At 33.9% G+C, this 25362-nt stretch overlaps 1 protein-coding gene across 1 annotated transcript; it reads right to left on the minus strand.

The window, feature by feature from the left end:
• Positions 1-1402: 1402 nt before the first annotated feature.
• On the minus strand, positions 1403-6606 carry LOC143058800 (innexin unc-9-like). Its single transcript, XM_076232245.1, has 2 exons — positions 6381-6606; positions 1403-2774 (listed from the first exon to the last, which is right to left on the minus strand). The coding sequence occupies exons 1-2, from the start codon at positions 6386-6388 to the stop codon at positions 1541-1543; spliced, it is 1242 nt and encodes a 413-aa protein (XP_076088360.1). The 5' UTR covers positions 6389-6606; the 3' UTR covers positions 1403-1540.
• Positions 6607-25362: the final 18756 nt, after the last annotated feature.

Here is a 25362-nt window from a genome sequence, read left to right on the forward strand (position 1 = left end):
TGTAAAGATATTCAGTAAAAGCAAGGCAGCCTCAGAAGCAATTACGGAATTTTGAAACCAGGGGCCCCCAAACTAGACGACGTTAGGAGAAGAAAAGGTAAATATGTAGCTCCATAATAAGGGGGTTTTACATGCCACCTTTTCCCATAATCCACCTCAGAGCTTCCTGACGATCGTAAAATTAAAAAAAAATAGGTTTGGTGTGCTATGAATTTATTTGGTCTAAAGAGCGAACAAAGAAAACATTGTTTCTCGATCCTGATGAAATCAAAATATTTGAATTTGAAAATAGACTATGTTAAAAGAAACAATAATTTATCCATAAACCATCTGAAATTTCATAAAAACAAAATATCTAAAAAAATAAATATTCGGCCTTTTTTTTTCGGCAAAACCAAACAATTAGAACAAGCTCTATACAGAACTAAGTGATCAAGTAGAACCCACAAATATCTTTAGATTTAATAGTTACACAGTAAGAATGGAGCTGTACAGAACTATCATTCAAACACGTGCCCATTTTACATCAATTGGAACCCACAAATATCTTTAGATTTAATAGTTACACATTAAGAATGAAGCTGTACAGAACTATCATTCAAACACGTGCCCATTTTACATCAAATAGAACCCACAAATATCTTTAGATTTAATAGTTACACAGTAAGAACGAAGCTGTACAGAACTATCATTCAAACACGTCCCCATTTTACATCTGCAGTGGTTTAGCTAATAAAAATAAAGGGTTTCGTAAAATAAATCTAATGATAAACCGATCATTGATGACCTGCCGTCTTTTTATTTTTCTTAATTTAACTCTTTATTAAATAACACATGTTCTAACTATCTATATACAAAATGCATTGACCTGGCATATGCATAAATCAAAACTACAAAGCATATAAAAGTATACTGCACAAACAATGTGCAATGTATAAAAGTTTAAATAAAACTTAACTTAATACAAGTATTGAAACCTCCTACATATCACCAAGACAACCTTACAAAGGTACCAACCATTTATCTTGTGTGGGTTGCATGGAAATTTTCTAGAGAAAACATTTTTTTCTGTATTCAAAACCTAGCTAAAATATTACAGCCATCCCTTGTAATTGAATTCTAAATTCCATTTTTAAGAAGTAAATCATAAAAAAACGTTGATGATGACTTGTTACATGTACTTTCAAAAATTAATTTAACTAACACACAGGACTATGTTCTGTTTGTTCAATTCATTGTCGGTATGTTTTGTTTTACGAAATTATCAAGGGATACAATTTTTTTTAATTTTTTTTTTAAATATTTAAAAAAAAAATCTAAAGTCAATGAATTCGTTATATAACACCAGACCCATTACAAAAATAAAATGGTGGGTGCTATGGATATCCTGCACTTGAAGCTGCGCCTCCTACAAAAAAAGAATAGTCGGTGGCTTTGGATTTGAGACTATAGAAGCAGCGCCCCCTACAGAAGTTAAATGGTTGGTGTCTATGGATTTGAGGCTATGGAAACAGCGCCCCCTACAAAAGTTCTATGGAATTCATGCATTTGAAGCAGCAGTAGGACTCAGATATTCGTCATCATCGGCGTGTAGCTTGGCCTCAACAAGTCCTTCCTTTGTATAACGCTGCCAAAGTTTGCTGACAATTTCTGATGCTATAACTTGATTCGTCTTGTTGCTAAGAAACCAAATAAGAAACACACCATCATGGCGAAGATATTCCCGCACAAATTCTTTTTTAACTTCTCCATAGCGCGGTGATTGTTTCTCATTAATTCGACCAGCGCGGACACCTTCCATTTCCATGAACTTAGTGACGTAATTATCAGTCCGAAAAGGTAAAAATATGGAAATTAGATTGTACAAAAAGTTTACTGAATTTATAATTACCATGGAGACTAACATCAACCAGTTACAAAAGAAAAGTTTCTCGTTAAAGAGATTAATTGGTAGGGAGCATTGTACTGTCCATGTCTGGACATTGGTCATCTGTCGGACATCTAAATCACAGAAAGTAACACGTGGAAAACGGCCGTAGTCTTCAAATTTCTGTCCCTTGAAAATCATTGATAAAAATTCAAATCCAAGATTTTTAAAATCGTTTCCAAGAAATATATCAACCATTATAATCTGGACTGCGGCTGTCATTATGTATAAGAATGACGTCACCATAAACAAAAATACCAGGTAGTTACCATAGTGAAGTCCAAGTCGCGACATTTTTTCTTTTGCAATTTCCATTTTATGATGTGGCGATGAAATAGTATTTCTGATCTTAATATACTTGTGAAGATAGGCTACAATGTCGTCCAATGCTTTGTCTCTTTCGTCTCCTGTCAGATATCCGGCGCTGGCGGCCATATTTAACATCTTCTTAATATTCAATAACGTATAACCTCCAAATCTCTTCCAAAACATTCTTGGCAGATAGAATAAAAGAGCTTGGAAGACTAGGATTAAGGGTACCCACTGATAGTACTCAATCTCTTTATTAACTCGGATTTCTTTTTCTAGCGGAAGACTACTTTCAAAGTCTACGTAATACGTGTTTGAAACCCAGCAATAGTTATTGGTGTATTTGACATGCGCGCCCGTAAACATGGCTGGACACCAACATTGTATCGGATTTCCGACATATTGTTTACTACTGACCAGCATGGCTAGAATGATGAGGAATACTACACAGTATAACCTATTCAATAAATGTATACTGGAGTCATCTGTGATACCAACTTTAAATATCCTGGTCCCCTGTTTTTTGAAGTTTTCTATCCTAAAAAAAAAAAAGGTAAAAAAAGGGTAATTAATAAGCGTATTAAATATGCGGTGGAGAAAAATACAAACGAACAGAAAAAGTCAGTTTAATCACAGTTGTTTGAATTTTAGTGATATATATATGAAAAAAAATATATTATTTTTGTTTCATATATATATCACTAAAATTCAAGATTCACATTTCACGCATGTATTATTAGTAACTTTAATTCACATTTGACGCATGTATTATTAGTAACTTCTTTATACATGGTGTGTTCTGTTTTGCACAAAGATTAAAGGAGAAGCTTTGTTATTGAGGCGCTCTTCTTCACTATAGGATATTACAACTTGGTGTTAAATGTTTTATCTCATATTTAAGTTTATTACAGTTGTCCATCTTTCTATTGAACTTCATTTTTGTGTAAAGTACAATAGGGGACTGCGGGACTTTATTTATATACTTCTTCATTTTGTAAGATATCATAAGTATACCAAAGAAGAGACAATCGTAATGAAACAATATTGATCAAATTAAGGCAAAACAAATTTTACCTGCTTAAAACAACAACAAAAATGATTTAAAAAAAGTTAAATATTAACCAAGCTAATGGAAAGGTTGACAACATATTAAAAAGGGGGTGCAATTAACACAGGCCAAATGAAAAGGGGATAGGGCCAATTAACTCAGAGCTCATGGAAAGGTAGACAAGTTTCAAGAGGGTAGTGCTAATTAAAATAGAGCTTATGGAAAGGTCTAAAAAACCAAAGGGCAAATTTAAAGATCGACTATATAAAAGGTGTTATATGACGAATTTACCCAGAGATAATGGACAGGTCGACAAAATCAAAGAGGCAGTGCAATTAACTCAAACCTATAAACGAAAAAGTCGACACAATCAAAGGTCGTTAGGGTCAATTGACCCAGAGATAATGGAAAGGTGTACACAATAAAAAGAGATTTGTATGACCTTCACTTTTTTAAAAACAGAGATAATGGAATGGTCGACACAATAAAAGGGGACGGGACAAAATCATAGGGCCAATTTACCCAGAGCTTATTGTAAGGTCGACAACATCAAAGAGTAGGGGCAATTTACCCAGAGCTTTTTGTAAGGTCGACAAAATCAAAGGGTATGGCCAATTTACCCAGAGATAAAGGAAAGGTCGACAGAGAGGTTGGACGAATTTATAATAAAATGAACATTAGATAGGTCGAAAAATACTAATATATACTAAATTGCACAAATCTGTTTTAATTGTGATTTGATCTATCAGGCGTTTATATAATTTGCTGATCTGTTAAGAAATAAACCATACTATTGTTACGATCTTGCACACATTGGGATATGATACTATGAATTTTGGTGATTGAATGAAAAGCTTTTTAAAAATGGCCTTAGATAGGAATAAATTCATGAAAATTGGCCTTACCTCTTGGAAGGTATAATTTAGATTTTTGAATGTTCTGATTGTATATGTTTGTACATTATTTCAAGAGATAAATACTGTGAATTTAACAAAATCTGTCAAAATTGCAGTTTATGGTAATAATTTGCTGGTGTGTTTAGAAATATATCACAATATTGTTAGAACCTTCAAGTCATTAGAATGTGACACTATAAATTTAAGTTCCGATTGAAAACTTTTTGAAACGAATGGTTTGAAACAAATTTACTTAAATACATGTATAAATAAAAAGTAAATGTTGCTACTGTGTATAAAACAATATAAGTTCTGACAGGCAATATCTACTGGAATTCTCTTTGATGACATGTAATCTCTTTTGTTGACAGCCGGTACTCTGTTTTTGAATTATGTTATCACTAAATATTTATCACGGATCAAGGGCCTGTTTTAAAGAGTTTTTACCTGGCCAAGATAGGGATTCTTCATTTTATGGATTAATTATTTGTTCTTGGGTCGGGCTATAATTTTATTATTATATATTTCTATATATTTGAGGACCCCTTTATACTCAGGATTTCTTTAGTTTTAGCCCTTTTATCAAATTGTTTTGGGACCATTATTCTCTTTTCTGCAAACCCTACTCAGACCCTCACTTTAATACTATTCCAAAAGGTAAAACTTTCTAAATACTGAGTCCCGTGAACGCCCCTTCCCACACACATTTTACCAAAATTGTATAAATCCCATGGTCTGGTTACAAATATGTCATATATGATAAGGTTATGTAACAAATGACTGTCATTTTGCTTTAGGTTAAATACATATATAATGTTGTTTTACATTCCATTTGCTGTTCCGATTTATTTAGAGTTAAAATCAGAACGTTCAACTCTACTGAAGTACAAATAGGTTATGTCACGTTAAATACGTGAGTGTTCAGTCTAGTCTGACATTTATTAAATTAAATACATAATAAATAATGTTAGATACACTGTAATGGGTTTGTTTTACGTGCAACAAAACACTAATAATCTGAATTCAAAGTAGGTTTAATGGTGACTGATAAATAATAAAATAAGAAATATTTTTCAGTTCTCTTTATTTCAAAGACTCAAGAATGCATAATATTATGTAAACTTAAAAATCAAACTTAACTAAAGGAGGTTTCACAAACTGAGGACACATATCTTTCCAATGCTGTGAGTTTCAAAATTCAAGTCCCCACCGTCACCAATCTGATTTTTTTCGTGGTTTTTTTTTTTAAGATTTCAATCTTAATTTGTTACCTTATACACTGGAAAAGTCTGTCATTAACAAATTTAGCTTTGAAAGTAAAATGGCTGATACGTTTTTCAAAAGTTAAAAGGCTTTTCGCATTGAATATTAGATGGTTGGTTTATATAAATTTATTTCGTTTCGATAAAGGAGAAATATAAACAGAGAATATCAAACATTGAAAGCAACATTTATATTAATTATCTTAAAAAAGATTCCAGCTCTTAACTTCTACTGTTTAAAAAAAATATGACCTGGAGGATGGAAACAGACCCGGTGGTTATATGGAAAACAAACAATCCAGTGGCGGACCCAGAACTTTTCATAAGGGGGGCCCTCTGACTGACCTAAGGGGGGGCACTCCAGTCATGCTTCAGTGATTCCCTATATAATCTACCAAATTTTTCCCACGAAAGGGGGGCCCGGGCCCCCCAGGGCCCCCTGGATCCGCCTATACAATCGGTTTTGCATTTCCTAAGTAATGTGGGGGAAAAAACATCATCATCATTGGAGTGAACAAAAATAAGAAAAGTATTTAAAGTGACTTAGTCAGTTGCAGTCCTAAAACATTTCAGCAAGTTTGTTTTGTGTTTTAGGGGGATGAGGTACAATGTGGGATCCATCAAGGAGAGAGGGGATTTTCGCTGTACTACAAACATACATTATCGTCTTTAACTTGTGTACCACCCTGCTATATCCCCCTAGATGTTTCTACATGATAATATTTTTATCAAACAAAAGAAAGTCAGTCAGTCATGTAACCCGCAGAATGTAAACATTAACTGTAAACACTTTATGGTCAACAAGCACGTCAAGTATCAAATTCTCACCGATTAAAAACAATTTCGTTTTGATATATACATGTAATATTATAAATTCATCATTCTGCCGTTTTTTTCTCTTTCCCGTAAAACTATTAATAAACAACTAATGTACTTACTCTCCCATGGCTGGCGACTTTTCTTCTTCACTTGTTTATCCTTTTTTTATGAATTAAACTTTCTTTTCAAAAGTTTTACACTTTTCATAAATCCTCCATCTTTTTTTCGAATGTTCATCAACAAGTAAGGTATGACAAATGTGTACAAAATACAGGTAGAAAATATACGAACATAAAATCAATGACGGCCGTAGGTGCTTGCCTTTCCCTTTGACAACTTTATCATAAGGTGACAATGTTTTATCGAGGGTGACAGTATGTTATCGTGATGACGGTGTCGTAGATTAGAGAGATTGTCTTCATATTATCTAAGTATAACAGTTTTACTTATCTATAAAGTATAACAGTTTTACTTACGGATTATTGGGGCATTGTTTAGGCCATTGTCTAAAATACTTATCAATATACCCTAAATTAACAAAGATTATGTAATTACAAATTACTGGAGATTAACATTTATTACTGGTACATATTGTTGTAGGCAATTGTGTAAATAAATATTTATTCTATACACCTGAATTTTCCGAAAATTGTGTAAAAACTAAGAACAATAGGTTGAGATCAAATATGTTTTTTAGACGGTTTATTGGTATATTTAATGTTTGAGTACATGAGTACCCATTGAACCCCTCCTTTTTAATGACATTCGATTTAAAACTGTTATTTTTGTCCACTTTTTATGAAGACACCCCTTATGATTTTCATTTGAATTACATAAATATAAAGTAAAAATTGCCGTTTTTTTTTTAAATCATGAAAATTAATAAACATGATTTATTTCCAAAGAATTTTTACACAATTTAAGTGCATGTATTCCAAATCTCTTAAAATAATCCGCATGCGGTTATCTTTTGATAGTGTGTCTGTCCAAAAGCTAGAAATGTCCGTGTAACAATAGATTTTAGTGTTCGATCCCACAAGAATATGAAGCTTACTATTTTATAACACATTTGAATTAGCCAGTTGATAATTGCTAAGCATGTACAATTTTATAAAATCAACCACCGTGGGATCAATACTGTAGCGTATGCCCCGACATTAATTAAGTGTTATTTACCTTTGTCCGTCCGTCTGTACGTATGTCCTAAAATTGGTTTCCTTTCTCTATAACTTTAGTATCACTCAACCAAATGTTACTAAACGTACACATAATGCTTATTACAAAAAATCACAGACCAAAGTTATAATGTTATTAAACGTACACATAATACTGATTACCACAAATCACAGACCAAGTTAGAATATGTAGTCACTTTGGGCGCATATCATTTGCGCCAATTTTTGAAAATTATAATCTTTCATTTGCGCCACAAGGTAATATTTCATTTGCGCCAAAAAATAAAAACTTCATTTGCACCATTTTTCAGGTAATTCATGTAAGCAATAGTGGATAAATATGCATTGCTCTAAAAGGTTTGTCTCTACAGTATTTCTCTGGATAATGGGGTGAGTTCAATGCCACAATCATTTCTGAAGCCGAGAGTCACTAAGGTTTATAATTGGGCTGAGTTCAATGCCACACTCATTTCAGAAGCTGAGAGTCACTAAGGTTTATAAATATATAAAGTGTTCACATGTTCGAGGTGTCAATATGGACATTTTCGATTTAGACATACAACAGGAGAATAATTGTGTAATATTAAATATATATGTTTTATACTATTTACCTGTAATATAGGCGCAATTAAAAGGTTTTATTTTGGCGCAAATGAAATATTGTTTGTGGCGCAAATGAAAGATTTTTTTGGCGCAAATGAAATACCAATTGGCGCAAAAGCAAAGCACCGGTCACTTTGACCGTTCTCGATTTATGCCTCTTAATAAAAGACACCATTTCTTTCCTAAAAACAAAACTCTTTGTGAATTGAAATTGAAAACAAAAGCAACACATTTGATAAATAGTTTCTTTCGGTAAATAACATAAGTTGAAATATGCTTAACATGGTTTAATGATATATTAGATTAGTTTTTAAACATAAAAGTATATATAAATAGGAAGATTTGGTATGCATGTCATTGAGACAATTCTCAAATCAAGCAAAGTACGGCATTACAGACGAAGCCTTAGCTCCCAACGAACAGCAAGTTATAAAGGGCCCAAAAATTAATACTGTTTGTGTAAAAGAATTTAAAAGGTTGAGTTCAATAATATATATGTAACAACTTGTTTATAGCTACACGTTCAATAGTCAAAATCTACGTAGCACTACGTAGCCGCTACGATATTGAACTCAACTCAGGAAACCAAAATCTCTACTGAACGTGTATCTAGCCTAGCTTTTACATAGATATTGATAGTAGCTAGGCTAGCTACTCTTTCGATCGTCATAAATCTACGTAGTACTACATAGCCGCTACATCCCGATGTACACGGTAAACTACCAAGCCTCAAGTTAATCATCTGCACATTTGACAGGGTTTCCCCTCTTTAAATGGATGGGAATATATTACCTTTATTATCTTTTGGTAGAACCTGTCGCAATTTTTGGTCCTAAATGCTCTTTAAAATTATTCATATCTTATTCGTACTTTATTTGGCCTGTTTATAATTTTTTTTAATTGAGCGTCATTGGTGAATCTCTCGAAAACGAACAGCTTTTCTGGCGTACCCACATTGTACATACTCCTGATCTATATGTAATGAGTTTATTTGATCGTTTTTTTCCAATTCCAATGTCCCCTGCAGTGATTTTGTTTTGCACATGGCAATATAATACATGTACAATACAAATAACTTCGTCGATAGAGTCTTCAAGATGATTTACGTCAAGATAAAGGAATAACCCACATTGTACATACTCCTGATCTATATTGTACATACTCCTGATCTATATGTAATGAGTTTATTTGATCGTTTTTTTCCAATTCCAATGTCCCCTGCAGTGATTTTGTTTTGCACATGGCAATATAATACATGTACAATACAAATAACTTCGTCGATAGAGTCTTCAAGATGATTTACGTCAAGATAAAGGAATTCAGATATATATATTAATTTTAAATATCTTCTGTATTTGTTTCAAAGTTCAAGGTACGAGGTCGCCTCAATGGTTACAATCTCGCGTAAGCGTGCTCAGTTTGAGTGCGAGGGGATTTTAATAAAATTAACTGTACCAAATTTCTTGCACCAGATGCGCATTTCGACAATACATGTCTCTTCAGTGATGCTCGTGGCCAAAATATTTGAAATCCAAAGCTTATATAAAAGATGAAGAGCTATAATCCAAAATGTTTTTAGTTTACGTGTCCCTATTGAAGGTAAATCTAGAAAAACGCTTCGATTTATACATTTTATATAGTACTACTAAGAACAATTTGATAACAATTATTTTACAACAAAAGTACTCGAGAAATGGTGGAAATACAACACTATAAAATATTTGTATCTGCACTAACTTGTAATCCGGCACCGGGTGAATACACCAATGAAAATGTGGAGATTTAACGCTATACAATATTTGTATCTGAACTAACTTATAATCCGGTACCGGGTGAATACGCCAATGGAAATGTGGAGATACAACACTATAAAATATGTGTATCTGAACTAACTTGTTATTCGGCACCAGTTGAATACGCCAATATAAATGTGGAGATACACCACTATAAAATATTTGTATCTGAACTAACTTGTAATCCGGCACCAGTTGAATACGCCAATAGAAATGTGGAGATACAACACTATAAAATATTTGTATCTGAACTGACTTGTTATTCGGCACCAGTTGAATACGCCAATGGAAATGTGGAGATACACCACTATAAAATATTTGTATCTGAACTAACTTGTTATTCGGCACCAGTTGAATACGCCAATGGAAATGTGGAGATACACCACTATAAAATATTTGTATCTGAACTAACTTGTAATCCGGCACCAGTTGAATACGCCAATGGAAATGTGGAGATACAACACTATAAAATATTTGTATCTGAACTGACTTGTTATTCGGCACCAGTTGAATACGCCAATGGAACTGTGGAGATACACCACTATAAAATATTTGTATCTGAACTAACTTGTAATCCGGCACCAGTTGAATACACCAATACGCAAATGTGGAGATTGAACAATGTAGTTCTGACAAAAACTTGAAGAACGTAGAAATCTGGTATTATAGTTGTATATGGAGATAGACCATTGAACATAGATATCAGAAATATAGATATCTCAATTGTTTATCAAAAGTGGACATAAGATTTACATGATATATGACGACATTTGTTTATACTGAAATTACTACATATAAAAATAAGAAGATGAGGTATAGTTGCCAATGGACCAACTCTCAAACCGAGACCTAATGACATAGAAGTGTATATACATATATATTAAATAACTCCTCTTATATCTTCGGTTTCAGGCGCGGATCAAGCCACTTCTAAAAGGGGTTTCAAACACTTGCAAGCCATATAAAAAAAATAGTTCCAACCATGTAACATTTAAAAGCATAATTTATCAGACAAAAATGGGTGTTTCAAACCCAAGATCCCTACACACACACACATACCCTTTTGAAACCGCCACAGGGTTTACCACTCGTATAATAGTCATGTTAACATACTTATTTTAATTATGAATAATTACATTAGATGTATGTTTCATTATGATAAGTTATTCTGATTGGCTAACTGCACATCACGTGTTATTTCTTAAGCAATTGCATTACACAATAAAACTTATCATTCGTGATAGCACGAGGTCCTACAATAAAGTGCATAGGTAAATAAAATAGAAAATTGACAAAATTCGTGTTTTCATGATCGTAGCTAAAAAAATGTAATTATAAGTATTGAATGCTTCTTTTTGTGACTTCATTGGGGTGTAAAAGCGTTGACCGTGCGCACATTTTTAGAATGAAGCGCGACGCTTCATACAAAATGTACTTCGGTCAACGCTTTTACACCCCAATGAAGTCACAAAAAGAAGCATTCAATTCTTAATTAAAATCATCTTTTGACAGTGCATCGATTCTTTAAATGATTTGCGGACCGCTGCTCATCAGACTGTAGGACATATTATGCTTCAGTGAAACCACTGAATGTAATTAAACGGTTGTGTTGGTTAACGAATTGCAATTACGGGGTTTCGTGTTCATTCTGTGAATTAATACATTTTTTAATGTATAAAATCACAATATTATATTATGAATTATATGAATTACAATATATATTCACATTCACAAATATGATTCAGAAACACGCAACACGTGCGTATGCTGATCTGTTTTCTTGTAGTACATTTGTTTTACGAAAAGAATTTAACTTTTTGAATATAACAATGCCCCTGTATCCTTATCAATGATTCTTTGTGGGAAAGTATGTGTATAAAATTTGAAAACATTTAGATGACCAAATCCTACAATTTCATGATTCAAATATAAGTGTCGATTGAGTTGATGAGGATATGTTCTGGTTAAAATACAGAGCCTCAATTCAAGCTTTCTTATAAGAGGATCTGAACACACTACGTTGTGCTCTATGTTCTGGTAATGATTACATAAGCCCATGTAATGTTTGCTCTCAAATTTTTTAAGATGTGTCGTCTTTATCCGACAAAACTAGAGGATCTCGAATGAACTGTACACCACAACGTACAAGGAAGCGTATTTTACAGAGGATCTGTATTGCAACTTATAAACCACTTTGAGTTTACTCTTTCCGGGTCGCCTGTTGTCTCTCTCAGTTTTGACGAGTTAATTGTTCAAAGGGATCCCATATTTGAGTTTTGGTCCGCTTTCTTTTTTTCATACTTTCATCTTTATGTGTTTTCATGTGTTGTCCTATTTATGACAAAATTGGTATCTTTCAATCTTTTCAATTATGCGTCTTATAACCAATAACTTATGAGTTTAAATGTATGTAATGATACCGTTGGTGACGCATCCGGCTACATTTATTGTACTTTTTGCTATTGTTATTTTTGTAAAACATTGCCCTGATATTTACAGACAAAAGTTTATAATTATTTTGTGCTTCTACTTATAAACATTTCACAATAATCGTTATAATAAGACGAATTCAAGCATAAAAATTGCAACTAACATCAACTAGAGGGTATAAAGAGGCGGCGTCGCTCACCTTGGTCTATGTGTATATTCGACAAAGGACACTTATGGATTCATAACAAAATGTGTTTTGGTGATGGTGATATGTTTGTAGATCTTACTTTACTGAACATTCTTGCTGCTTACAGTTATCTCTATCTAAAATGAACTTGGACTAGCAGTTACAGTGGGAAATATTTTGTAAACATTTACAAAATTTATGAAAATTGTTAAAAATTTACTACAAAGGGCAATAACTCCTTATTGGGGTCAATTGACCATTTTGGTCATGTTGATCTATTTTTAGGTTTTGCTTTGCTGTATATTATTGCTGTTTGCAGTTTATCTCCATCTATAATAATATTCAAGGCAATAATCAAAAGCTGCAAAATTTTCTTAAAATTACTAATTCTGACAGAGGCAGCAACCCAACAACCGGTTGCCTGAATGGTGTGGAAATTCAGAGCCAGATAGATGTTGACCTAATGAACAAATCATCCATGACAGATTTGATCTAAATGCTTTGGTTTAAGAGATATGAGCCAAAACCTGCATTATACCCTATGTACTATTTTTAGCCATGTCGGCCATCTTGGTTCGCGGGCGGCGTCATCGGACACAATTCCAAAACTAGATACCCTAATGATGATTGTGGACAAGTTTGGTTAAATTTATCTTAGTTGTTTCAGAGAAGAAGATTTTTGTTAAGAATAACAAAAATTTACGAAAAATTGTAAAAAATTGCCTATAAAAGGCAATAACTCCTTGAGGGGTCAACTGATCATTTTGGTCATGTTGACTTATTTGTAGATCTTACTTTGCTGATCATTATTGCTGTTTACAGTGTATCTGTATCTATATAAATATTCAAGATAAAAACCAAAAACAGCAATTGTTCTTAAAATTACCAATTCAGGGGTAGAAACCTGATAACATCTGAAAATTTCAGGGCAGATAAATCCTGACCTGATAAACAATTATACTATGTCATATTTGCTCTAAATTTCTTTGGTTTCAGAGATATAAGTCAAAATCTACATTTTACCCCTATGTTCTATTTTTTGCCATGGCGGCTATCTTTGTTGGTTGGCCGGGTCATCGGACATATTTTTAAAATTAGATACCCCCAATGATGATTGTGGCCAAGTTTGGTTAAATTTGGCTTAGTAGTTTAAGAGAAGATTTCAGTAAAAGTTAACGACGACGGACTTCGGACGCCAAGTGATGAGAAAAGCTCACTCGGCCCTTTGGGCCAGGTGTCAGAGCTAAAAGGCACATTTCCTGTTTTAAGCAAAGCTCTTTCTACACAAAACGGTTCCAAGTTAGCTCCAACAACAGTTATGTACACATTAAAATCATGTTTTGAAGATTTTCAAACATTTTCCTTCATCACACGTTACAGCGAGTTGTTTTGTATTTCTATCTAAACTCATGTGCGTTGGGTTAGTGGTGATGTCCTTGATAAATACAGAACGTTGTTTGGTGTTAATATCTACTTTATAGACGGAATTTCTATCCTTTTCTAACAGAAATATGATGGAATCCCCAACTGCAATTTTACACCTTTCCCGCAAGTCCAGACTAGTATAACAAGTCTTAGTCACACCAGAGAAAGTTGTATATGTCACATGGTTTAAGTCGTTGAAAGTGCAATAAACTTTGTCTGCCATCATATCTAGATCACAAATATTATCTGGTAAATTGATGGTCTTTAATACTTGTCCGTTATAATCTATCCATGAAATTAAGTTACACTTTTTCTGGTTTTTGTACAGATTACAAAAAACCACGATCTGACTGTCAATGCAAGTTATCCACTCACATACGCACTGGATGTTTAATTTAATTGTGCGGGCAAGTTTTTTGAATTCTAAGTCAAATACCTTCACAGACTTTTTGTCACCGGCAAAAATCAGTATGTTGTTTCGATCGAACGTGCATATTGTATCTTTACATAAACTCGACCATCCGTGGTTAAGACTAAAAGAATTACATGTGCCATCATTCAGGTTGATTACGTTCAAGTAGAGAGTAGAATTCCAATCATCCAGCTCTTCCTTGGATTCGATTACTATAACCTCATTCTCGTCGATGACACAGCAGGCATAAAATTTAGATGAATCACCCGCGTGAAATGTTCGATGTTGACCAAGAGATTGATTTTCATCTGGAAGCACTTGTATCTGTGACTGCTGGGCCTTGTTCCTACTTTGATGACTTTTTAAAGACGTCGTTTGAGCATCTTTTCCTACAAATTCATTTAACATAGCGTCAACTTTTTCAATGAAATTCTCAGGAATAAACTGTAATGACAGATTGCTTATATCATTCTGTAAAAACTGAAGTTTTTCCTCATATGACAATTGACTGGTATCGAGATGTTTCACGAGGTGGAATATGTTTACTTCGCTCTCTTCTATTTCTGCCTTTTCAATATCTTGCAGGTTGGCTTGGGTGGTTTGTGCCAGAGACGTCAACTGTTTTGTGTTGCTTGACATTTTGTCAACGCCTTGGTTATAATGGGTTTCTATATTTTTGTACAATTGATTCAAACGGTCGTCAATAGTTGAACGTAATTGTATAAGTCGTTTATGTTGCTGCACCTTGTCCTCGTCTATCTTGCTGGACAGCTCATGGTATTCCTCTTTTACTTTTTCTATGACACTTTTTTGGCTATGTATTCGTTCTTTCAGATCGTGTATTGCTGAGCTCTCCTTGATTCCCTTGGCAGCTTTCTCTATATGGTTGATATCGCACTCCTTATGTGATTCCGATAAACAAGCAGGACACAATATTTTATCGTGATTTACACAAAAAAGGAGCAACTTCTGTCCTACATGTTCTTTGCAAATCTTGGTCCTGGTTTTTCTTACGCTGGATATATCTTTTATGTCAATAACGTCATGGGGTACAGCAAATCTCCTATGGGCTTTACCACAAGGTCTACACACAGGCTCCTCACAATCATTACACCACATGACACCAATCTCTTCTTCATTATCTCTGAAACAACCGGCACATGCATCGTTCGCTGACATGACTACAAATACAATACATAAAAATGATACAATAAGTTTATTTTTTTATGCATGTTCCATGTGTTTGTCAAATTGTATAAATATCTTTCTCTAATTCTTGGTCAATTTATCCCTTTCTGGATCCATTGTATAAACAAATTTAATCAACGTGTGGTTCGTTTGATCTCAGTTCTTCATTGATTGAAATCCGATTATGACGTCGAATTTTCTTGCTTTCCTCTGAATTTCCTATTGTGACGGCATGAAAAAAGGCAGATCACACAAATAGAAGGAATACGTTTGCCTGTATATTGTTTGAAAATCATTAGAGAAACAGATTCTACCACCAAATCTCGTGTAATACGATATTTATCCACTCTCGACAGTTAGATTTCAAATATTTAAAACGATCGGCGAGTCTCGCGTTTTAAATTTGAAAATTTAACTGTCTCGAGTGGATCAATATCGTATCACACTCGATGCAGTGGTAGAATCTATATGTCTTTGTATTAGAATACTAGTATAATATAGAAAAACGAAGTCATGAAATTTCAAAAAAGCATTTAACAACAATCGATAACAGCAATCAATAAAAGTCGTGTTAAGATAAGAAAAAAATCGAGCGTTTACAGCACAAACATTCAAAGATTATTGTCATAGTTGCTGATATAATAAAGTGTTATTGATAGGAGATAAAATTGAGAATGGAAATAGGGAATGTGTCAAAGAGACAACAACCCGACCAAATAAAAAACAACAGCAGAAGGTCACCAACAGGTCTTCAATGTAGCGAGAAATTCCCGTACCCGGAGGCGTCCTTCAGCTGGCCCCTAATTACTATATACTAGTCCAGTGATAATGAACGCCATACTAATTTCCAAATTGTACACAAGAAACTAATATAAAAATAATACAAGACTAACAATGGAATTACTGTCAAGCTATCAACAATGGATGGCGTTGATGGCCGTTTGTGTCTCTGTAATTTAAAATTTGATTACAACAATCAACACATTTGATCATACCGCCAAGATTGTAAAACGCATTAAAACCTTACCCTTCGCCTTAAATGTTTCAATGCAGCTGAGTTAGCACTCACATGAAGATCTCAAGTAGTCGAACCCTTGGTCGATATAGTAAAATGAATATTTCCGGATATCACTGCTTATTTTTCGACAATCTATTTGTCCTGCTGTTATTCGGGTGCCTATTACTTATCATAAATATAGGACAGTTAATAAGTATGCCTAGCTTTAAGTATCTTACCTTGTTCTCTGACTTCGTTACCCAGCATACAAATATCAATAAAAAAAAAACTCACTCCAGGTAAAATACTTGATGCATATAACGTCAATATGTGTATATCATATGAATGATGCATGCATTTGGAAGCTTATATCGAGAATGCGTCAATAGTAATTTGGACGTTTACTTCTGCTTTTTTTGTGAGAATTAAAGATGATTATATTGGACTGTTATGTAACGATTGATTCACCAATAATCATAATGTTGCTTAATTTTCTTCAGGTGTTACTTTATAATATTAAAAACAATTTAATTAAACTGTCGATATGATAATAATGGTAAACTTGTTTATTTTATGAGAAGTAATGCTTTATAAGATGATGATATTGGACTATTATGAAACGAGTATATCAATATTAAGGTTCATCATAACCTTTTGGCTAAAATGGCCGTATTCACACCCCAAATTTTACTCTGAGCACAGACTAATATATACACCTGGAACAGTTTTGAGGGATGGCAGGAACTAGATATATAAATTTTAAATGCATTTTATGTTTCAGAAAATTATAAACTTTTCTAGATTTTGCTATCCATTTTTTTTCGTTCCTGCAGAAGGTGCAAAAATTAACTAAGTAGTGAAAACGATTGAGAAGCTCCCCTCATATAATCAATGTTGTTAGTAGTATTGATTTAAATGGACAATTATAGATGGACAATAGACTCCTGTAGACAATAGGTGATTTAACAGGTTTAAACTGTGTAACTGAGTGGACCGTATCAAACGAAACTCGGGTGTTTGTTTAGTTTGCTATCTTCTGCAGACTGGAAAACAAATGCACATCAAAATGCAGGTAAGTTTTTAATTTTCTGAAACGTAGACTTCATATAACTTTTATATATCTAGTTCCTGCCATGCCTTAAAACTTTCCTGGATGTACCAGTTTGTCTGTACTCATAGTAATTTTTGAGGCGTAAACACCGCCATATTTTTCAATTCCTTATGATGAACCTTAATTATAATTAAGGGCGAGGGGTCTGGGGGCTGCCTAGTCCCCTAGTTGGTCCACGACCAAGCACTAATAGGTGACCAGGGGCAAATCTCTCTCCTCCCCCGCATATATAACGTTTTAAAACGATTCAAACCGTATTAAATTTGGACATTTTTTTTTTTGTCAATTATTTATTTAACTTTTAACTTTAACATAAACGAGTCGAAGGAAGAAGACTAATAATGTTATGTACGAATTTGTTTTGCCGAGAGAGCTTTTATAAAAATAAGGACATGTGACATGCCAATTTAAACCGATATTATTAACTAAATGTCACTGTACGAGTTTAACAATGAGAAGAACCCATACATAACAAAGTGGTATCAGTTGGTTTTCATTCCTTTGATTAGTTTGTGCTTTAAATTTTATAAACGACTTTTTGTTTTGATTTTCACTTTGAGTTTGGAATATTTTTGTTATTTTACTTTGTTCAGTAGGTAGAAGTAAGAAAGGAACTAACAGGTACAACATCTATGAAGCTTGTTACTTACTATTAGATTTCTGCCACAAACACTTCATGTATGAATATATGTACGAAAACAAAATGAGGTCTGGAAACAGGAAGTAGGAAACTTGAGTAGTATACTGCTTTGATGAATAGCTGCTGATGCATTAGGTCAAACATTTGCGGATTGACGTCGGATTAGCTACGGATACGATGCGGCGACATTCGTGGCAATCTGTAGTGGTCCGTGGATTTCCTCATCGTACCCTTAGGCATATTGCTATATGTATCATTATTCTGCATTGATTAGAGGTATAGGAGAGGGTTGAGATCTCACAAAACTACGAACAGACACACAGATACCCGTATCCAATATAGTGCAGAGCTCGCCAAAGTTGTAAATTAGCGTCGTGGAGGAAGAACTAGTGTTCCAATGAAATTCGGTTCATCTTCCTTGGCCCAATCGTAGCCTGAATTTGAACCATATCGAGCATATTTGGGACACTTTTGGGCATTAAGTGCATGAAAGGACACCCCAGTTCAAACAAATCATGAAATAAATAATAGCCGTCGTCAAGATCGGTTTCTCCTAGCTTAGCAACAAATTAGTCGACTTATGGCAGGAATCAGAAGACGTTAACATGCGGTTATAAGTTTTAAAGGAGACTGCGCACAAAGTACTAATTCTTTGGCGTATAACGATCAACCATGATGTGAACAATCATCTAAAGATTAATTTTGAAATGTCTGACATTATAAAGTTTGACTACAGTAAAAGTTTTAAAATGCATTTTCTTTGGACAAAAAACACATCATTTTGTTATAAAAAATTTGGTTAGATAAAACTTTTTTTTTCATACATTTTTTGATCGTTATAAAGCCAATGTTATCATTAACTACGTTTTAATATTATTTTACACATATTTTATCATATTCCATCCAAAATAAGAGACTGATTTTTCAAGTATTAAAAAATCAAGGTGTTGCAATACTTTTTTCCATATGTATATAAAAAAAATGAACGAAAAACAAATATGTTACATGAACAAACGAAAACCACTGAAAAACAGGCTCCTGACTTGGAACAGGCAAATACATAAATAATGTGGCGGTGTTAAACATGTTAGCGGGATCCCAACCCTCCCCATAACCTGAGACAGTGGTATAACAGTACAACATAAGAACGAACTATAAAAATCTGTTGAAAAAGGCTTACCTCATCAGATGGACAAACATACAAGTGAACGTGGCCGGGTATTTATACATCCCGACACAAAAAGATACAACAAACACATCTGAGAGTACTCGCAGTTATCTGACAGCCAGTTCAAAGCCACTAACAACTAATAAAAAAATCATGCATCTAAGACTAAATTGTTAATCCGTACACATCACGTTTCATCTACATAAGACAAATCAGTGACGCTCATATCAAATTATGTATAAAGCCAAACAAGTTCAAAGTTGAAGAGCATTGAGAATACAAAAAATCCAAAAAGTTGTGCCAAATGAAATACGTCTAAGGCAATATATGCCTGGGATAAGAATATCCTTAGTTTTTCGAAAACTTCAACGTTTTGTAAACAGAAAATTTATAGAAATTACAACATTATTGATATTCATATCAACACCGAGGTGTTGACTACTAGGCTGGTGATACCTTCGGAGACGTCCATTTTAATTGAATTCAAACACACTTTTTTAGGGGCCAGATGAGGACCACTTCCGTGTGCATTTGGTGGCATTTTGCTGTTGGCTGCTCTTTTGTCGGATTGTTGTCTCGTTGATATATTCCCCATTTCAATTCTCAATCTTACATATAGAAGTAAAGTTTTATGACGGTTTCAAGAATAAAAAAAGCTTATATTCCACAACGGTTTGTGTTTTAAATCCACGACATTTCTAAACACAACAATGTTACAACCATCTCCCACAATTGTCTGCATCAGTTACGTTATTTCCATATTACATCTATACACTAAAGATTTTCAAACTGTTCCCTTCGTCAAATGTCACTGCTAGTTCTTTAGTCTTATCATTGAAATTGATATGTGTTGGGTTGGTGATCTCATCCTTATGGAACGTAGAACGTTGTTTGGTCTGGAGATCTATTCTAAAGACGGTGTTTCTTTCCTTATCCATGAGGAATATCAAATTATCTCCTGCTGCAATTCTACAGCTTTTTCTCAGATCTAAGCTGGTGTAGCATGTTTGAGTAGAATTAGCAAACGTTGTGTATTTGATTTCGTGTAAGTTACTTAACGTACAGTATATTTTATTATCAAAGACATCTAGATCATAAACATCCTCTTTAAATTCAACCCATTTCACACTTTTTCCATTGTAATCTATCCAAGAAACCCAATTATGGTTACAAAACACTAAAATCTGACTTTCGACAAAAGATACCCATTTGCAGGTCAATGGCCATGTTAACAAACTATCATCAAAGTGGATGACTTTGATTGTACGATATATATTCTCTAATTCCAGGTCAATAACGTGAACACTATCATCTTGAGCAATTAGTATGTTGTTTCGATCGAACCAGCAAATAGTATCTTTACATATAGAATTATATTTACAATCGAGTTTGAAAGAGTGAGACTTGCAATCCTTCAGGTTAATGATTCGCATGTATATGGTGTCAATTGTAAAACCGAACAAACTATCATCGTCAATTGATTGCTCTTCGATAACTCCAACCTTGTTGTTTTCGCTGAAGCAACATGCGTAAAACTTCGTACACTCCTCTGCGCGATAAACTCCTGTTTTGTCACGACTTTGTTGTTCATCTAAATGCACATGTAACTGTGACTGCCTGGTCTTACTCCCACTATTTTGGATTTTTAACGACGTCGTTTGAGCATCATGATCAAACTTATTAAACATTGCGTCTACTTTGTATATGAAATTCTCAGGAATAAACTGTAACGACATATTGCTAATATCATTCTTTAAAAGCTGAAGATTTTCCTCATCTGACAACTGACTGGTATCGAGATGTTTTACGAGATGGAATAAGTTGACTTCGCTCTCCTCTGTTTCTACCTTTTCAATATCTTTCAGATTGGCTTTGGTTGTTTGTGCTAGAGACTTTAATTGTTCTGTGTTGCTTGATATTTTTTCAACGCCTTGGTTATAATGAGTATCTATATTTTTGTACAATTGATTCAAACGGTCGTCAATAGTTGAACGTAATTGTATAAGTCGTTTATGTTGCTGATCCTTGTCGTGGTTTATCTTGGTGGACAGCTCATTATATTCCTCTTTTACTTTTTCTATGACACTTTTTTGGTTGTGTATTCTTTCTTTCAGATCATGTATTGCTGAGCTATACTTGATTCCATTTGCAGCTTTTTCTATATGGTTAATATCACAGTCTTTATGTGATTCAGATATACAGACATGACACGTAATCGTATCGTGATTTACACAGAAAAAGATTAATTTCTGTCCTGTATGTGCTTTACAAATTTTGGACATGGGTTTGTTTACGGTGGATAAATCTTTTATGTCAATGACGTCGTGAGGTAAAGCAAATCTCCTATGGGCTTTACCACAAGGTCGACACACAGGTTCCTCACAATCATTACACCACGAGACAGCAATCTCTTCTTCATTATCTCTGAGACAACCGGCACAAATCTCGTTATCTGCCATTTCTTAAAATACAATGCATAAAATTAGATTTATTTTCATGGGGTTTGTTATTAGTGGGTTAATTTTTGTTTGATAAAAAAAAAAAAGATGTGGTTTTATTGCCAATGAGACAACTGTCCACAAGCGACCAAATTGACACAGACATTAACAACTATAGGTCACAGTACGGCCTTTAACAATGAGCAAAGCTCATACCGCATAGTCAGCATAAGGCTCCGATAGGACAATGTAAAACAATTCAAACGAGAAAACTAACGGCCTTATTTATATAAACAAATGAACGAAAAACATATATGTAACACATAAACAAACGACAACCACTGCATTACAGGCTCCTGACTTGGGACAGGCACATACATGAATGATGTGGCGGTGTGAAACATGTTAGCGGGATCCCAACCCTCCCCTAACCTGGGACAGTTGTATAACAGTACAACATAAGAAAGAACTATAAAAATCAGTTGAAAAAGGCTTTACTCATCAGATGGACATAAATACAAGTGGATCTTTCAACACTACTGGGTATATCGTGTCTTTTGGGTTTTTTTAGGTGTAGGAAGACGGAGTGGTCGGGGAGTACCACTGACTTTTGACATGAATCGCTTTTGGTTATAGGAATAAGATTAACCATAAAAATAACAAGTAAGTAAACTTACGGAAGCAAATAAACATAAGAAGGAAACTTTGATATCATCATATAATATTAATTTGATAAAGGATAACAATGTCACACTCATATAGTAGGATATATGTTGGAGTAATAGATGGAGGTGTTGTGCGTTTCTGCTACTATCAAATGATGACTCAGCTATTTTCTCTGTATGTTTAGAACCTTCGAATGACAGTTTTGTTCCAACCACTGATAGGCATGGTGGGGAAAATTAATATTTGCGGTAAATACGAGAAGGCGGTGGTATAAGCATAGAAGTATTTGTCGTACATATTAATCGACGGTTGTATCTGGAATATACATACTGAAAATTACATCCAACAGTGTAAGAATTAGATTTTTCTGCTGACAAATGTTTGTCCGTCCCTCAGCGGGATTCGAACTCACATCTTGATACACAACATCACCAGTCGCATGAGTCGCTTAGCCTCCTGTCCAAATCTCTAGACCACTCGACCACATCCGCTTTATAAAACTATAGTGTATAGTCTCAGTGCTACCTTGTCACGGAAGGCGAATCTAGAGATAGATATAAGACATGTATATATTAAGTTTAGGAGAAACGACATGTTACACGGCACCATTCAAGACACAAACTCAGTATATGTACAGCAGAAAACATAAAAAGCAAAGGAACAGCGTCGTTTAAAGGGAATTTATACTTACATTCGAGCTTTTAAGACTGATCATAAATATATTAAACAATCGATTTGCTTAGGTTAAAACATCTTACCTTGTTCATTAACTTAGTTACCATAAATACAAATATCGATTAAAAGAACCTCGCTACAGGTAAAATATATAACACGTCGATATGTGTATATGAATCATATGCAGATTTTATTGAAATGATTTTAAATGACTTCACAAAGTTAATCGTAAATGATTTGATTGTTTTAATCAAAAAGGTTAAAATATCAGCGATCAAGATATACAAGTGGCAAAACAAAACAGCGCCGCAAATGTTGTTATTTTTCTGAAATTGTGAAGAATGGAATTTACACCCCAGTTCTATTGTTTTACGTTATAGTTTCTATTTCTAAAACAACTGTAAATTGAACATCTTTTGTTACGAAGACCAATGGATTTTGACCACTGGGTGTAACGCACGGGATTTCTAGAAACACCTGAATTTACACCCAGAAAACACAGATCATTGTTATTCAAAACATCCCTTCACTGGCTTGAGAGTAACATCAAATACAAAATAAAAGAATTAGGAAACATACAGTTACACATCTGGCTTGGATATTGCGACCTGGCCTAAATAAAATAAAGCCTGAACTATATCCTTAGCAAGCCAACATTCCACTGCAACTATTAATATATTCAATTATCTAATCATCAATATCAAAATTCAATATTAACAAATGTCGTTATTCCACACTATTCAATAACCAAATGGAATGCTGGAGCTTCAAACCCGCACTGAAGACCACGTCAATCAAAATAAAGATTTATATTTAATAAATACAATAAATAATCAAAACAATTTTAGGAAATCCAAAATATGAATGCCTCACTCAAAGTACGACCACCACTTTTCAACCCTCACTTAAAGGCAAATAAAAAATAAATACTTGCGATGCTTAGCATAGACAACAAAGATAACACACGGTCAAAATACAAATATCTCTCCAGCGGTAACCTACTAAATGAACATCGTGTGGATCTATATTTATTTGTCGGTAAGAACTACTCAAATCCCGTTTGAAACAAAGACAACCAGGACCCTTGCTTTTAATGATTTCAACCAAAGCATCAACGTTTGGATACTTTAAATGACCTTCTTCACCTAAATACCACCATTAACACACCCCACGGAATTCATTCGGTTTAACGAGAGAAATTATCGTGAAAGAATATCTAACGGCGGTAAAGAATTGAGAGACGATCGTGAAAGTTCTGTAAAGTATCGTGAAAGACATTTAATCGAGAAGACATATGAAAGGTCAATAAATATTCTAATCTAATTAAAATTACACAGACAAATTATCGACAAAATAAAACTGTCTGTCAAAATGGTTCAACATTATGATCAGTATGTGAGAATATCCAGTTTTAAAAGTATATAGTTATTACAAATTAACAAAAGGTAGATTGCTTCTCGAAATTTCAATGACATGAAAAATGTAAACAAACATGATTTTTTCACAAATTCGACTAGATAAACTACTTTTATCCGAATAAGGGCATTCTATTTGAATTAATCAAATTTTTATCATAGTTATTAAAGAACTACTTACACAAAAATAGATGTTTCGGATCGTGAAAGATCACGTTCCGCATATTTCAAGATCGTGAAAGGGATCGTGAAAGATCTGATTCTACGCAGATGTTCAAATTATTCTTCAACTATACCATAGTTAATATAAGAAATGTTCGACTTTATAAATATTTTGTTGTAAGTCTTCTATAGACGAAACGCGCGTCTGGCATACTAAATTATAATCCTGGTACCTTTGACAACTAATATTGGTATTGCGAAAAGCTAGATATGTCAACATCCTCGATAGGTTTAAGTATTTCAAAGTATTAATATTTTCAGAAAATAAAATGAAAAATAGTTGGATGATTGTAGGATGAAGCTTTTTAATGTCATGTGAAGTACTCACTTATCACGAATATAGGATACCCACATTTTGTATATTGGATCCTATAAACTATATGGCCGTCGGACAGGATTCAATTGACCTCGAATTTGCCTCATTTCATGGATGAAGATTCATTTTGTGGTCAAGTCTGTATTGCGGATTCGTTAAGCTTTAGGATAACTGGCTGTTGTTATGATTGTAAGGTGTACATTTTCGACTTTTGCAAGGTTTAAATAACCTCGAACTCAG

The sequence above is a fragment of the Mytilus galloprovincialis genome, chromosome 14, assembly GCF_965363235.1.
Source record: "Mytilus galloprovincialis chromosome 14, xbMytGall1.hap1.1, whole genome shotgun sequence".
In the NCBI taxonomy this organism is placed as follows: Eukaryota; Metazoa; Mollusca; class Bivalvia; order Mytilida; family Mytilidae; genus Mytilus; species Mytilus galloprovincialis.